Source organism: Eucalyptus grandis, chromosome 8 (genome assembly GCF_016545825.1).
Source record: "Eucalyptus grandis isolate ANBG69807.140 chromosome 8, ASM1654582v1, whole genome shotgun sequence".
NCBI classification, from domain to species: Eukaryota; Viridiplantae; Streptophyta; class Magnoliopsida; order Myrtales; family Myrtaceae; genus Eucalyptus; species Eucalyptus grandis.
Window position 1 is genome coordinate 30,080,047 of NC_052619.1, and position 17,344 is coordinate 30,097,390.

The 17,344-nt window shown below is 36.5% G+C and overlaps 1 protein-coding gene across 1 annotated transcript; it reads left to right on the forward strand.

The window, feature by feature from the left end:
• Positions 1-12,016: 12,016 nt before the first annotated feature.
• On the forward strand, positions 12,017-17,344 carry LOC104416908 (lysosomal Pro-X carboxypeptidase). The gene is given in 10 exon segments (XM_039299834.1): positions 12,017-12,436; positions 12,708-12,894; positions 13,147-13,280; positions 13,374-13,486; positions 13,622-13,745; positions 14,361-14,510; positions 14,628-14,783; positions 15,479-15,565; positions 15,651-15,693; positions 17,211-17,344. Coding segments are annotated over 10 exon segments (1,548 nt in total).

Below are 17,344 nucleotides of genomic sequence, written 5' to 3' on the forward strand. Positions count from 1 at the left end.
GCGATACTTAGTCCTAGGATATCGCATTTAAAATTGACCAAGCTGAATGATGGGTGCGCCTCCGAGGATCGGGGTGTGACATGAAAGATTTTTGTTCAAAATTTGGTAGAGAAGTGAAGAAAGCCAAGAAAATTTGATGCTAGAAACCAACTCGATAGAGGGAAAAAAAAAAAAAGAAAAAAAGAAGCTAGACAGACAACAATTAACACAATTTTTGGGTTGTGCTCCTTTCTTGCAAAATTGCTCATCTTCTTCACCAATCCCTTTCGAATCAAGAATTTTGAAATGAAATTTTGGGGAAAGTCGGCACACAGATCACATTTAGGGCTTAGATTTTGAAAACTAAAAACCCAAAATCTCGGAATCAACTAGTTATAGTGAAATTGACAGTGAAAATACAAACCTAGCTCAGACAAGTGAGGAGGAGAGTGGCTCAATCATAGTAGCCACCTCCATCGTAGACGCCACTCGATCCACCACTGAGGCTCTTGCGAGATGAGTGTTGTACGTATTTACGTTTAATAAAGAATTGCAACTCGCAAGGCACCAGATCGTGATCTGCATCTACATTTAGGGCTTATGGTTCATATGAAGGAAGGGTTAATTTGGACAAGGAAGAAGGAATCGAAGGAAAACGCAAGGGGAAGGGTTCAATAGAAGGAAAACGATTTCGGAACATAAAAATGTGAGAGAAGAGACGCCGTCATTTTGGATAAATAAGCAATATCTAAAACTACGTCGTTTTGCTGACCTGAAAATTTTCCTTGCCTTAGTTGCCATGTAGGATATAGAAATAATTAAAATAAGCCATGTCGGTATTTTCTGTTAGTATAAATTAACGGTGTTAACAAAATGACTCATTTAAATCAACTTGACAAGTTTTAGGATTTGATTATAGTTTTTGAAAGTTTTGGTACTCAAATGCACTTTCCTAACAAGTTTTAGGACTTTCACTAAACATATCCCAAAATAATAATAATAATAATGATGAGATTACTTAGGCCCTATTTGGTAATCATCCTAGAACAATTCATTATATTCTTTTGTTCCCTGAAATAAAGAAAAACATAAATCCACTTGGAAAATTTTTTGTTCCCGAGAACAAAAATCTATTCTTTTGTTCTGATTTTTTTGTTCCCGATAATAGATTTAAAATAGAATTAAGAAGTAGAAAAAAATTACTTCTTATTCCTAGGAACAATTTGAAGAATTAAGCTCAACTTTTTATTTTCTTTCTTTTCTCCCTCTCTCTTCTTCTTCTTCTTCCTCCCGGTCCCAGTTAGTCACTGGTGACCGGTTGAGTGAGGTTTGGCGAGCTCACCAAGCTAGGGCAAGGTTCGGCGAGCTCAATCAAGGCTCGCTTGGCCACCACGAGCATTGGCCTCGCTAGGCCAATGTGAGGTCAATCTCGCATTGCTTGGGCAAGGTCAAGCCTTGCCTGGCCACCAGTGAGGCTCTGCCTCACCTTGATCTAGCAAGGCTAATGCTCGTTGTGGCTAGGTGAGCCTCATATGAGCTCACCAAACTTCACCCTAGCCCGACGAGGCTCCAGCGAGCTTGCTAGACCTTGCCCAATCGCGGGTTGTTGACTCATGACCGACCACAAAGGAGGAAGAAGAAGGGAAAAGGAAAAAGAAAAAAGAAAAAAAGAAAAAGACTAAAAATATTTAAAATTAAAAGAAACAAGAAAATTTTAGAATTCTACTAAGCGCATTTCTATGCATTTCTATCTCGGAAATAGAAATTTTATGTAATTACCAAATATGTTCTTTTGCCTAGAAATTATTCCTAAAAATAGAATCCGAAAAAACCATTTCTAATCAAAAATTGTTTTAGAAAATAGAATAGTTACCAAACACACCCTTATTAAAGTTTGCGGACCAACTATGCCTTTAAACTAGTTAATACGCATATGATTTGCACTAAGTTGTCATCAAATTCTCGAATATAACACAATGTTCCCACTATTGATGGACGAATTTATCAAAGTATAAATTTCTATAGCACAAACTAACAATGGTAGATGTGGAAGATCTATAGAGAAAAATGAGAAAGTAAACCTCTTAGTTTATTACCAGGTTCAACGCATGTGTGTGGGATAATAGGCTCATAATAAACCATCAACCATAAACCATAAAAACATTACATGTGAACGTAATCCCGAAATAAAAAACATATTTTGTGAATGACTTATATAAATATGAGCATTTATCTCTTTCATAAGTAAACTTGCATAAAATAAAGATTGAAGATGGAAATCAATTAGACATACACTCGGTTAAATGAAGAAATGAGAACTCAAGATGTAATGAAATTCCATTCAGTAAAGTGGTTTGTCAAACAATAATTAGCTTCTAAGGATTGAAAGAAGTAATTTTTATGGTAAAGAGTTAGTATGGGCATTGCTTTAAGTTGAAAGATAAATAACCCAATGGCAAGAAGGAAGAGATGGAGAGTTCGAATCTCACTTTCTTTGGGGGTTGGGGTGGGGATGATTTAGTTTCATGTGTAGGTTTCAATTCTCATATTTTACAAGGAGACAGAGCAAAAATCTAATAATGAAAATTAGAATAGAAGTAGAGTAGAACTAACCAAAAAAAAAAAATTGAAAGAGAAACTTAACTTTATCACTACTACTCATTATTAGGGGTGAGTATGGTCTGAGTGGATGGTCCCCACCTTGAAACCAAGAACCGCTTGCTAAGAACCGATTCAAAATAATTAAAACCGAGACCCTTCCATTGGTTCCATGGATCCACCTGGGAACTAGACTACTAATCCGGTTAAGTTCCTGGGTGGATCCATGGAACTAGTCCTCAATCCCTACAAAACTTGTTTCGCCTTATATTCGGGTTGAATTACAAGCCATTGATTTTGATTAAGAACAGAAAATTATAAGGCAAAACGAATAGATAGTACTATTAGCTAAAAACTTAATTTTTTCAAAGGTTATGGTGTGGTTCTCTTAAGGTTTCCCGACATCGGAAATAAGTGGAAAATTAGACTCCATATCAAAAGTCCTAAACTCCACTAAAGTTAAAACATTAATCACTTGTTTTTATCTTTTTTGAACGTCAACCTAATTAAATCATGAGAATGGCTGAGGAAAGGCCTAATTATATTCTTAAAATGAGCTGTTGCTCTTATGGATATATTTAATTGATTCTCTCCTTCCTCTAAGTTTATTTATTTTTTTTGGTTGAGAAAGCAAATAAATGGATTATTACAATAAAAAAAAAAGTGGGGGGGTTAATTCTATTGCACATGCAAGAGACAAAATTAGTCAATAATGTCCAATAATTATAAATATGCATATATGTATTTATATATATATATATAAAAATTATAATTAAGTAATTGAGATGATTTATGTATCCGAATGGGTGGGCGGGCAGTTCCACGCCTAAAACCAGAAACTAGACTAGGTACTTACCAATTTCATTAAATTGGGAATCGGGTCGGCCCCCATTGGAATTCCCAATTCTGGTCCTGTCCGATCCAGATGGTTTCCGATTCTTTTGCACATCCTTACTCATTACAAAGAGATATACAATTTTACAATGAAGAGTTGGTTATTGAATCGCTTCTTGAATCATTTTCCTGAAAACAATACAATTTAACTATATTTTATGACTACATGGATGATGTCAATTACAATATCTCTTGCTTCTCTCTTATTCTCTTTGAAGCAAGGCACTAGGAGAATAATCCAATGCACCGACAACAAAGAACAAGCTCCTCCTACTACTGTGAGTTTGTGACGTCGTCATCATCACCTTCGAGCTTCAATGGTACCATGATTCTAAACCATAGCTTATATAATTGACTTTGTAAATTTGACTATATTAACATACTATAATAAATTATTAGATAAAAACAGAGATAACATACTAGATTTTAATTATGAGTTAGTAATGTATGCATTACGAATTAATATGAGTACTTCTCGTAAAAACTGCTTGGAGGAATTGGCAAATGCAAAAGAGAGATTATCTTAGCACTGTTTTGCTGCCGAAGCATCACTCAAAGGCAAGAGGTACTACATTCTGATACTGATGGCCTTGTTGAAGCATGGGACAGCAGGACGATGATCTCTTAGTTGCAGAGAGTATCATTCTGTCGCAATCCGTTGGACCTGTACCTGAGTGGGCAGCCTACATATGCTACGTAGTTGCAGGAAAAGCAAAACATGATGAAAAGGATTTCCTTCCATGTTTGGTCAAACATTTTCCTCCAAAAACAACGAGCGTGCGAGCAGAAGGGAGACCAACCGGGGGGGGGGGGGTGGTTATCCAGGCAGTTAATGTGATGCAAGGAAGATAAAAGATAGGGAAAAATTCATTTTGTAAAAGAAACAAGAGATGTGCAAAAAATGACCTAATCAATCAATTAGAGCATGCAAGGAAGATAAAAGATATTTTAGTTTTTTCTTAATTATTAATTTAATCTAAATAATATTGGAAAATAAATAAAAAATTCCATGTATGAGAGATAAATAAATTTTAAAGTGCAATATCACCATTTTCCATTTGACCAATTGATGGTCTTAGAAGAGAACATGGGAAAAAGATTCATTTTTTTAGTTTCTTGTGAAAAAAAAAAAAAATGAGAACGTTCTCATGGCCCAAAAGCATAGTTTTTCCTACAAAAATATTTGGTTTTAATTAGAGAAAAAAACCTACAAAAAAGGTTTTAAATTATACTCACTACGACATATTTCTTCAAATTTTGTTTTACATCAAAAACCCCAAAATATGTCCTATTATAACGCATTTACCCAAAAAAAAAAGTTCTTGTATTATTAACATCTCAAATTTGTACATATGTGACACATTTAATCTCCGTCAAAATCCCATTAAGTGATTTTTCAGCCAAAACACTATTGTTTTTATTTCACTTAAGCCATCTCATCATGAGGTCAATACGTTTCACTTTGGCATCTATGTAGGCAGACTTATAACAATTTTCCTTGATAGAACTTTGCAAAAAGATAAATATGTCATAGAAATACAAGTTTGAGATTTTTTGTGTCATGGAAAAAGCTTTGGAGAATAATTTAAGATTTTTTTATGGTTTTTGCTCTTGAATAAAACCCATCAAATAATTTTGCTAAACCTAAAGAAAATATCAAGAGCATTAATGAATTTTAGTAAATTGCTAATGTCGCAACCTAAATTTTCAAGGCAATCCTAAAGTTTAGATTAATGGATTACTAAGTCCGAAGACTTGGCTCGGACCTCCCAAGTCCTACCAATCGCGACTTGATATTAAGAAATTAACTTATTTAAACATACAATTATATTCAATTTGGAGCCGCCACTAACCAATTAGGGTTGGTTAAAAACCCAAGTAAAGTACGGAGAATACTTTACTATTGTGAACCAGAGATTCAGTAGGTCCGGGGACATGATTACGCTAGATTAGTCTAACGTCTTTTCGGTACCTTTTATTTTAATTTCAAAAATATTTTGTAGGCAATGTTGATTAATTTTAACTTAAGCTACTAACATGCAAATGGTGGTCATGCGGGTGCACAATCAATAAAGTAAAATTCAATAAAAATGCTAATAAAAATGTATGCTCTAAACATGATTTCTAAATGACAAGACACCTAATTTTTATTATTATGCAATCTTAATCTAACTTAATATACATGAATTTATTTTAATGACATGCGAGATGCAATTCATATTGTATGACTTAAACTTATCACTGTATGTATGCAATCTAATTTATATAATCCTAAATATGCATATGCTACATGATATGGGATGAATGACATGGTAAATCTATATACATGTTCTTTTTATGATTTTTTTAATGATTTTTTTATACATATATGCAACCTACACTAAACAATGATGACATAAAATGAGATTAATTATGAACTAACTTATTAGCTAACTAAACGGCTTTTGTGTTTTCTTTCTTTCTCTTTTTTTTTTAAATGACAATAATTCTTATTAAAGAAAGCGACATAATGATGCAATGTTAATCTTAGGCTTTTTATTAAAAAAACTACATGATGGGAATATTAAAACATTAATCTATGATCCACTAACTAGAGTGCAACATGTAGTGTGATTTATATGACCTAAATAACATTTTTTTATTCTTTTTTTTTTTTTTTGGTTTCGTTAAAGGAAAATCATCATAATTCTATATGAATCTTAAAAATGCAAAGCTTTAAATATGAAATGCATATGGACCTAAGTACTTAAATTCTAGATATGCATAATATGTGAGGAGCAAATAATGATAACGCACCAAAATATAATCCATCAATGTATATCAATGACATATTTTAACGCGAATCAATTATGCAAAGCAAACCATAAATTTATCATAAAAAGTTGAAATAATAAAAATTTAGCCCGCTGTCTCGCGGTTCAATATTTTTGATTATCATGACTTAATATGACAAATTTCCAAATCGGATAATAAAAATAAATTAAAATAAACCAAGTTAGAATAAAAACAAAACATGAAATCAAATATCTAAAAATTCACCTAGTCTAACTCACAGTTGGCTCCAGGAAATGGCGAGGAAGCAGTAATGGCTGAACTGCGATGGTGGCTCGCCAAGGGTGATGGGTCCTGGTGACCGGAGCTGGGGTGGTCGTTGGAGCTCCGGCGAGGTTCGGCAGTAACCAGACCTGCAGCAAAACAGAAGAAGCAGCAGATGGTTCTGTTCGGGCGTGGAGCCGGCGTCGGTTGTTGCAGAGGTGGGGATGCGGCTTCGACTGAGGAAGAGGCCCCAACGCGATGGTGAGCGACGGGCTGAACTCGGCGACGGCAGGGGGACGCAAGCTGTGGTAGCGGTGGTGGTGCTGCGGATGCGCGAGTAGAGGGCTGATTACGATGAAGCAGGCTTCGGATGCTGGTGCAGGCGTGGCAATAGGGCTTCGGTGCGGCGGTGGTTGCATGCGTGGAGGCATCGGTGACGGATGGATCGCGGAGGCGGCTGTTGCAGGCGTCGAGCGTCGGGCGGATGCGGAGGTGATGGCATCACACTCCGGCGGAGGGTGCGGTCGTTGGACGCCGTGCGATGGTGCGGGTGGTGAGACGAACGTCAGTGCCGCGCGGTGGCCGGCGAAACGGAAGTCCGGTTGCTGGTGTACCGGCGAGGAGCAGCAAGGGGCGTGATCGATCGGGCAGCAAGTCTACAAGATGATGAACAGTAAATGTCCCATCATTTTGTACTTTCTTTTGCTTTTTGCCCCCACTCTCTCTCACGTTACCTCCCTTTCTGCCCCTGTACGCTTTCCTTTTCCCCAGAGAAACAAAGCTTTCCTTCCTTTTTCTCTCTTTTCACTTTTCTATTTTTCTTTTCTTCCCTCAAAAACTCAAACTCTCTTCTCAGTTTTCTCTCTTTTCACTTTTCAAATTTTTGACGAAAAGAAGCCCCCCCTCCAAATTCCGAAACCTCGCATTGCTTTTTATAGAAGAATCACTCGACTTTGTTTTTGCAGGTGAAGATTTGCACATATTTGCTCAACCGCTCAACAAAATAGTGGCTCCAAAATCCGACTGTTGAATTCTTTTGAATTCAATTTTTTTTTTCAAAATTTCCCTCTTAATCAAAGATTATTTTCTAATTCTATTTTCTAAAATTAAATGAGGTGTCAACAGCTAAACAATCACATTTCTGGAAAATTCGTTTTTGTATATGTAAGAAACGAAAACACATACTCGGTTTGAAAAAATTATTATGGTAAGTCAAACGTTTCCTCGTTTTTTCTGTATTTATCTCATGAAATTTGTTGTCATTTCTGGACGACCCGCCATAGAGTCGGCGCGAGGACTATGGATTGCTTATGCAAGTTCCGTTGCCATCTGCGATGGCAAACGATGACGAACAACTATGGACAACTACGGAGGTCTAGAGGTTCTGTTTCTCATTTTTGTTGATTTTTCAAATGTACCGAAACATGGATGACAATAAATTTTAACTTCGTCAATCATTAACTTTAATATTTGAAATTTTACAATATTAGAGAAAATGAAAAAATTACTGAGTTGGTATAGTAATTACAACTAAAAATTGTTAAGAAAACCTCATAATATATTTAAATTTATAAACTTATCCATGGTTTATATTAATCTTCATAAATGCAAGAAGTGTTTTATGTTTCAGGTTATTCTCATGCTGAAATTACTCTTTATGACGAAAGGACCTACGTGAACATGTTTTCAGGTACTGGGCGGACATGGGAGTTTCAACTTATAAAGTTTAAGAAGTTCATGCCAAGTTGTATAAAACGTTCTCATATATTGTATCGGAGGTGGTCCATGAGAGTATAAGGAAATCTAGAGAGTCCTCTATAAGACTAATTGCACCATTCGTCGAGAAATGAGGCAAGTCATCTACATCACCATCATTGCCAAAAATAGTTGATCATATCCAAGAAGCAAGAAGCAACGAACCACGTGGATATCAACAAATGCTCTGCTTGAATATTAGCAAAGATTAAATTTGAATATTAGCAATGCAAAAATTGGACATTAGCCAATTTATTGCATGGATATTATCAATAATTATGTATGAATACCAACAAGGTAATTACTGAATATTGGCAAAACAAATGAGGATATTATCATAATTTATAGATGCTGAATATTATTAGAGTCATACAATGACTGAATATCAATAGAATACCTACCCTACTTACAACGACAATTTTATTGCAAATTTCAAGACTATTATTTTGTTCTTTTAATAGATATGGATGCCAATTTTAGAAGATATTATTTGACTTTTTTTATTAATATTTTTTTTGTAATATTTAACCACACATGGAATCTTAATTGATCACAATCATCCCCAAGACAAAGTCCTTTCCTTTATTGAAGAACTCCACTTTTGGAAATCAATATTTGATTTTATGGGTGATCAAATCAATTGAATTTTTGATGGTTCTATCCCATACTTAGTTGTTGTAAGGCGAGTAGCACAAGCAACTAGAAGTGAGTGAGGCAAGTGTTAAATGGTGAGCAAGGAAATTGTTTCTTTCGATCCTGGGAAATTGAAAACTAATAGGACAAAGAAGATAAAAGAGAATAAGTACTAGAGGAGGATACTGTGAGGAATTATTTATGCCATTTTGACACTGTGAAGAATCCTCACATAGATACCTTTCTCCTTTGTAAAATATAGCTATTGATGTTGTAAAAACATTAAAAGTCTAAGTTATTAAAAAACAATATAAAATTACTTCAATTTTTCATTCAGCCATTTAATACTGTTGACGCCATTTGACTTAAGAATTTATCTATATAAACAATTATAAATAATATATTAGATATATATACAATCAAGGTGTTCGGGTTGGACACACACAATTAAGGTGTTCCATAAAAACTCTCAAAATTAAGAATCAATCCGCACAATACTGATCTAAAGATCCTAAGATCAATGATTGACCTAATTCTTCTAGGAATCGAACTATGACTAGCAGGATTGGGCTAGTTTAGGGTTGGTTCAGGGTTGACTATAGGTCAATGTTCATCCCTAGTAGTTTCTTGAAATTGATTATTTAGGTTAAGGTTCTTTATTTAGATGGAAAGTAAAGCCAACAAATCACCAAGATTCCTTGTTGACATAGAAGAAAGCTCTATAAACACAATGAATAGGTAAAGAAAGATGGTAAGATCAACTATACAGAATTATAGAATAAATTATGACATAAACACGGAGATAGCATACAAGACTTTTAATTATGAGTTAGTAATGGATATATTGCAACTTACCATGAGCGTTTCTCGGGAACAACTGCTTGGAAAGACTAGCCAATGCCAAAAAAAAAAAAAAGGCCTAAGCAGTGTGTTGCTGCTGAAGCGTTTGTGGGGGTACTGCACTCTGATGCTGATGGCCTCGTTGAAGCGTTGGACGGCCCGATGATGATGCTTCAGTTGCAGAGCGTCGTTTTGTCACGATCTGTCGAATCTGTACTTGAGTGGGCAGCCTGCATGCATTATGCAGTTACAGGAAAAGGGAAAACAGGGAACAAGACTTCCTGTCCTTGGAGGTAGATTTTTAGATTTGTTTGGTAGACCCTTTGCCTCTAAACACAACGAGCGCGCAAGCCAATAAGCGAGGAACTTCTCCCCAGACCCACCTAATAATGCAACTGAATTCAAACACCAACTTGGAGGTCTTTAAGCAGTAAATGTGAAGCTACCAATCAATTAATACAAAAGGTTTTTTGAGTACTGGTTAAAAAATTCACAGAATAAGTTTTTTAGTTTGTGTAATTTATGATATAAAATCCATCAACTAATAATGCTGAATTTAGAGAAAATACAGAAAGCGTTGAAGGATTTCAGTGAATTGCTAACTAATCGCATTTCTCGAGAATTCAATTATGTTGGTGGAAGAAAAGAAAACATAAACTCCCTTTGAAAGAAAGGGAATTGGTTTGATAAGTCAAAATTTTCCTCAACATTTTTCTGTATCTTCTTTTTGTCAGATAGTGATTTATTTCATTCTAATAAATCAAGATGGTCGAGCCCTAATTCTAAAGCACTCGAGGAGGGGACAAAGCCCATTTCAAAGGCAAATTGTTCTTTTCACGGGTTTTTGCGATCCTGACCACCACGCAATTGGTCTCTCTAAAGTAATGAGCTATTCAAATGTCCGAAAAGAAGAGCATATGATCATTACTTTTGAGATAAGAGCACCAGCTTCCTAAGTGAACTCATCTGGACACCTCAAAGCATCGACTAAGTCTATGTTGTTTGACTCAACTAGAAGCATTTCATGAAATTTGTTGTCATTTTCAGATGACTTACCTGAGAGTCACGCGAGGACTATAGCAAGAGCTTGCTTGTGCAACAACGATGGGCTACCACGGAGGTCTAGTTGTTTTGTTTCTCCTTTTAGTTGATTTGATTGCGCCAAAAATAGAAAAAGAGGAAATTTTTACTTATTAATCATGCATTAAAATATTTGGAATTCCGAAGTTTTAGAGAGTTCTTGAAAATTACCAAGTTGGTTTTGTAATTAAGCAGCAAATGCCAATACTCCATCATCTAAATTATTTACCAAACGGAAAAATCGTGACAAAGTAGCGTCGCGGTTTCTTAAATGGATGTACGAAAACGCAAGACTAATAAAATTTACATCCAATAAATAAGGTGGCTTGTTTAGCCGTAATTAGCTTTCTTGCAAAAAATAAAAGTAATTATTTTGGTGAAGAGTTGACGTGGATCATTGATTTAAGTAAGAAGATAAATTGAATTTAATTGATGCTACACGTTACAAAGAGATAAACATTTTGTTCAGAAGGTTATTTGGAATCTCTAAGGAAGTTCCATAAGTGGAAAAACTATCATAATAATATTTAAAAGTACGATCTTTCGTAACTAATTGATTTATTCATTCTCTGCATGGTGCAATCTGAAAAAAATTAATTAAAGGACGTTTTTCAGGAGTTAGCTAAAATATTAATGGAATAAGATCAACAAAGAGTTTTAGCTTCTGCAATACATGAGATACAATTAAAGACAACATAGAATGCATTAAAGAAGTTCTGTAAATTGCTACCTAATCTTATTTTGGTGAATTATTTTTGGTTATTGGAAGGAAAGAAAACATATACTATGTTATAAAAACTATTCTCATAAATCAAACTTTTCCTTAGTATTTCACCGTAGATATATCAGGAAATCTATTGTGATTTAAAAGATAAGGGGTTTTAGCGATATCTATAAAATAAAGCAAAAAAGAGAATTGTGTAATTTCTACATTAACCTATAAGTTTTTTAATGACAATCTAAAGTAACAGAGTATCGTAATATCAATTACAATAAATTAGAATAAATTGATAATATGTACAGTCAAAAGAAGGTAATGCACGATCTCGAAAGAGATGGACAATCCAAAGAAAGGTAATGGCCAATCCTGAAAAATATGCGAAATCTAAGGGGGAGACACAGAATTTCTGAATATATATCATCAACCATCGTGGAATGGTTTGCATGGATATCGGGCAAACTCCTTGAGATAATGCAGAAAATGGCGAAGCACGCCATCGCTGTGTTATCATTCTCTATCGCCCTCCTCACCCTCGCTCCGCAATCATCATGTTCCCAGCCTTTCAAATCCGTCTCCTCCCGTCGCGCACCGAGGTTCCCCCGCAGATTCTCAACCTCCAAGCTCCCCAGCCTATACGACAGCCAGCTCTTGAAGAAGGTTCCCCAGTACCGATACGAGACGCGGTACTTCGAGCAGCGCCTCGACCACTTCAGCTTCTCGAAGCTCCCGAAGTTTAGCCAGCGATACCTCATCAGCTCGGAGCACTGGTCTGGGCCCAAACGGCTCGGACCCATCTTCGTGTACTGCGGAAACGAAGGTGATATTGAGTGGTTCGCCGCGAACACGGGCTTCGTATGGGAGATAGCCCCAAGCTTTGGTGCAATGGTGGTTTTCCCTGAAGTAGGTGCTCCTATCAAACTCGTGCATCTTTTTTGTGTGGAATATTTTCGAAAGTTAGACGATATCATGCTAAGGCTATTTCAAGAAGACTGAAAGCCCCCGAGTATAGAATAGTTTCTCTATTTCCTTCAATTCGTGGTGAAATTTCAGAACTTGAAAGCTTATAAAAAAAAACCAAATGCCCCCTTCTTCCATAAATATGTGTATTTTTGGCTGGTGTTATTGGAGTTTGATTGACGGTTCCCTCATTTTGTTTCATTGATGATTGCAGCATCGGTATTACGGTAAGTCAATGCCCTTTGGGAGTACAGAGAAAGCGTACAAGAACGCTGCTACCCTGTCTTATCTTACTACGGAGCAGACGTTGGCTGATTTCACCGAGTTGATCATGAGCTTGAAGCGAAACGTGTCTGCTGAGGCCTGCCCTGTTGTTCTTTTTGGTGGTTCATATGGTGGAAGTAAGTAAGCTCTTTAAGCTCCGGTTTGAACTCTATTTCTTTGTTTTTAGTCTAGTGTGTTTTGCTACGCATAGATTAGGCAAAATAGTTTACCTGAAGAATTTTGATGAATTGTTCATCTTCTTGAACATTTAAGATTTTAGGCCTGAGCAGAAAATCGAAGTTGCTGATGTATAGGTCATTTTTTTCATTTTTCAATTTCTTGTTCCCCCTTGAGATCCTTTACAAATTTTGCACGGTAATCTTTAACAGTGTTAGCAGCATGGATGAGGTTAAAGTATCCACATATAGCCATAGGCGCACTTGCTTCTTCAGCTCCAATACTTCAGTTTCCAGAAATTGCGGAGCCAGACTCGTTCTACGACATCGTCTCCAATGATTTTAAAGTGGGTTGTTTAATTTTGACCTTGCTTGGCTTGTCTGAAGTGAATGCACTCGCATGCATCTATGTCATCTTATTTCTGGACTGAAAATTGCAGCGTGAAAGTGCTAGCTGCTTTAACACTATTAAAGCATCCTGGAATGCATTGACAGCTGAAGGACAGAAGAAGGATGGTCTCTCCCGACTGACGAGAATGTTCCGGTTATGTGGGTAAAGTAAACAAGGACCATGATCCTTCAGTCAATTTGTTACCAACCTCATTGTGTTTAAAGGAACTTCTAATGCTTAATGTCATTGCGTCGTGCTTTGTGATGCCTAAATTAATTGAAGTCTGAATTTTGGTAGGGAGTTAAAGGATTCAGAAGACCTAGCTGGTTGGCTGGATAATGGTTACTCCAATTTGGCAATGGTCAACTATCCATATCCTTCTGACTTCCTTATGCCTCTACCTGGATACCCGATAAGAGAGGTCAGTCAAGATTCTAATATAACTTGATCATTGCTATTTCTCTTTATCTGAAATAGTATTGTGACATGATGCCCTCTTTTTTTCTTGTAGTTTCTATGGAATTCTAACAAAAACCATCTTTTATTATTTTCTGAAATTTGTGTTTTGAGGTGCATCATGGTGAAAGCAGAGGAAATTTGGTGGTCATTCATTACATCTTGAGGAAATTATTCTGTAACTGATATTGTTTTTGAATGCCCTGTCGTTAAGCTAGCTTAATTTAATTCCCTTTCTTTATGTTTGCTTTTCGACATTTAGTAAATTTTGAAAGCACATGTTACATATTTGTATATTGAAAGTATATTATGCACAAAAATAAACTGGGTAAGACTTGAAATGATACAAGTTGGGTCGGTAGATGCAGAAACAGATTTAACCAAAGCTTGCTTACAGACACGAGGAGCCCAGATACAGTTTAAACTCTTCAGCTGAGTCCTGTTATCCTGTGATGTCAAGTGTCGGGCAAGTCAGACATCTCGACATGTAGTGTCCACATAATAAAGCATATGCATTACAATATATTAAAAATATCAGCTGAGCATACTTGGATGCACCGCATTTTTGGCTCCTTACTAGGTCTGCAGAAAGATTGACGGTTGTCCAGATGGGACTAGCATTCTGGAACGTGTATTTGAAGGTGTTAGTGTCTACTATAATTACACCGGAAAAGTTGATTGCTTTGATCTGTATGATGACCCTCATGGCATGGCTGGCTGGGACTGGCAGGTTTGAAACTGTTGATTCTCCTCTTTTTTCCCCCTAAAATTAATATATGAAAGGTGTTGCGTCTGGAAGAGAACAATGATCCAATGATGTCCTCGCTTGTTTCGTTGTGGTGTACAGTCATGCACAGAGATGGTAATGCCCATGTCCAGTAACCCACATACGAGCATGTTTCCCAGATACGATTTTGATCTTTCTGCTGACAAAGAGTATTGCCGGACCGAATATAAAGTCAATCCAAGACCAGAGTGGATAACAACTGAATTTGGTGGGAAAGTAAGACGCCACTGTGATATTTATTTATTTATTTATTATTTCTATCTTAAAGTTTTGCAGCACGATGACCTTGCATGTGTAGCTTCTTGGGCCATAGTCCATCCAGTTCTGTGACCTCTTGAGCATCTCTTATGGAGCATGGCATTCCCATTGATTGTCTATTCGTGTCCCATTATCTCTGTTCGGTACTCCTTTATTTAGGTCATGAGGCTGAAGCTGAATTTGTCTGATGACATTAGGCAGGAGATATCCAATTTAGTCGAGGAAGAAGAAAGAGGCTGCTGAAGATTTCAATCTGCCTAAGCAGCGCCCCCCCCCCAAAAAATGACAATAAAAAAAAAAAACTCTCAGCCTCATAGATAAGAAGGACAGACCTCTGATTTGCTTTATCGCCTATGATGGGGAGTTTTCAAGTAAATGCTCAACCAATTATCAGTAACCTATAGTAATTTAGTAGCAATAATTGTTGCAGCTTTGGCTTTCTGGGATTATTTCCCTGTGATTATGGATGTGATCAAGTCAATCACTTGACATGGATTATTTGGTAATTGGAGTGTTCAGGGCCTTTAGGTTATAGAAATAAATTTTAAGGTTGCACTTCAATGATATTTACATATGATTGTTGGACACTTGCTTATGTAGTAAATAGATCATTCATGTGGACTTACAACATGAATTTTGGACGCATTTTGAAGGATATCATGACCACTTTGAAAACGTTTGGAAGCAACATCATCTTCTCAAACGGCCTTCTTGATCCTTGGAGTGGTGGCAGGTAGATCATTCAATATCTTTTGTCAAAGCCATCGGTTGATTGAAATTATTATCTAGTATTCTGATTCAATTGATTCTATGCCACAGTGTGACCAAAATGTGTCTGATTCTATTGTTGCTCTAAACACACAAGAAGGTATGTTTGGATTGAAATCTTACTTTGTCCTATTTCTTTCCTCCATTTTTTTCAAAATCTTTCTAGGACATAGAATGAGCTAGTGACTTGAAGCTATATTTACCTTCATATGTCATAGGGGCACTGCATGTATGTTCTACTTATGCCTACTTTGCGTTGTTTTTGTCCCTGTGAAAATGTATCTGGTGATATAGACTTAATGTGCTTCGTGTGAAGCCTACATCGTGTTAACTTATAGGGTGAAATGTCCATACGCCTCTTGTTCAGATCATTTTTTATTTGATCCTCTCACCTCTTTTCATTTCGAGAGTCACCATTCCTTTTAAATTTTACTAGTGCCCCCTCTCCTACCTCCTTAACTTCCCTCACCCTTATAAAATGTACAAGCAATACTTTTACAAAAGTTTCAAATTCGAAACAGTGTTCAGTCCGCTGTGTGCTATTTCATCTTATTTGATGGCTCTTCAAAGATAGATGATCAGTGCGAAGATATAAATCTCAAGGCAGCCACTGTGATAACAAACTAAAATCTTGAATAATAGGAGTGTTCGTCCTCCATTCTTCAGTGACGACGATGTTCTCAGTGAAGACCATAACTCTATTTCTAAGATTTTTTAAAAGGTAGTCTCTGTTTTTGATGGGCTGCAATGAATAAATTAGCTCAAGTAAGTCTACTCGGTTAAGGCACCAAGAAATATTTACCTTTCCTTCCATCAAATGAACCTACTGTGTTCACTTCCATGACATCACACTTTAAAATGCCTTGATTTCTGTGGAATATTTTCGTTTAATTCGATATCATTCCCACCTTGTTGCTTCAAAATGCAAGTACAAGATGTTACTCTTGTTCCTGTCCAAGTCATGTGACACATATTTTAAGTTCATACTTAACAAGATGCAAACATATCACGTGATTGCATTTTTCTGAGTAAGACCTCTTCTTGCTTCGAAAAATGCAAGCATAAGATGTCCTTGTTCTTGTCCCTAGTCTTTTGAATCTTATCACATAACTTCATACTAGATGCTAGCATATGATGTGATCAATTTGGTTCAGCAAGATACCTTTTGATCTGTCGGTATAGAAGATGTGCCATTTCCAATGTTATCTTCGCGATATTAAGTTCTCTCATCCTAAAATCCCTAGCAGTTTTATACGATGCAACTTAGTAGTGTTGTCAATTTGATCTAGAATAAGTTGCCCACAACGCCCAGCGAGTTCTTGAGTTATCACATCAAGTCGGGTGATAGTTCGACTCGACTTGTTTTCCCACGTGGGTTAAGTCAAAAATGGTTGTATGGTTCTCTCCTTCCCTTCGACGATTTTGCAGTCTAGTCTTATTATGGGATGACACTGCCTTGAAAATCTGACTTTTTTGTTTCTTGTTCCTGCTGCAAAATATTGTACATTCTTTCCTAGCCTCTTCTAGGAGTCGCCTTCAGTTCTGCATATCATGATTAGCCACAGAAGACGATGTCGAGGCCGAGATTAATTCGTTTTTTGTGTTTTAATTTTGCAGGCGCTCATCACTTAGATTTGCGTGCTGCAACAGCGCACGATCCCGACTGGCTGGTCGAACAAAGAGCGACCGAGATCAAGCTGATCCGGAAGTGGTTGCGCGACTATTATCAGGCGAAGGGAGCTGCTAACTAA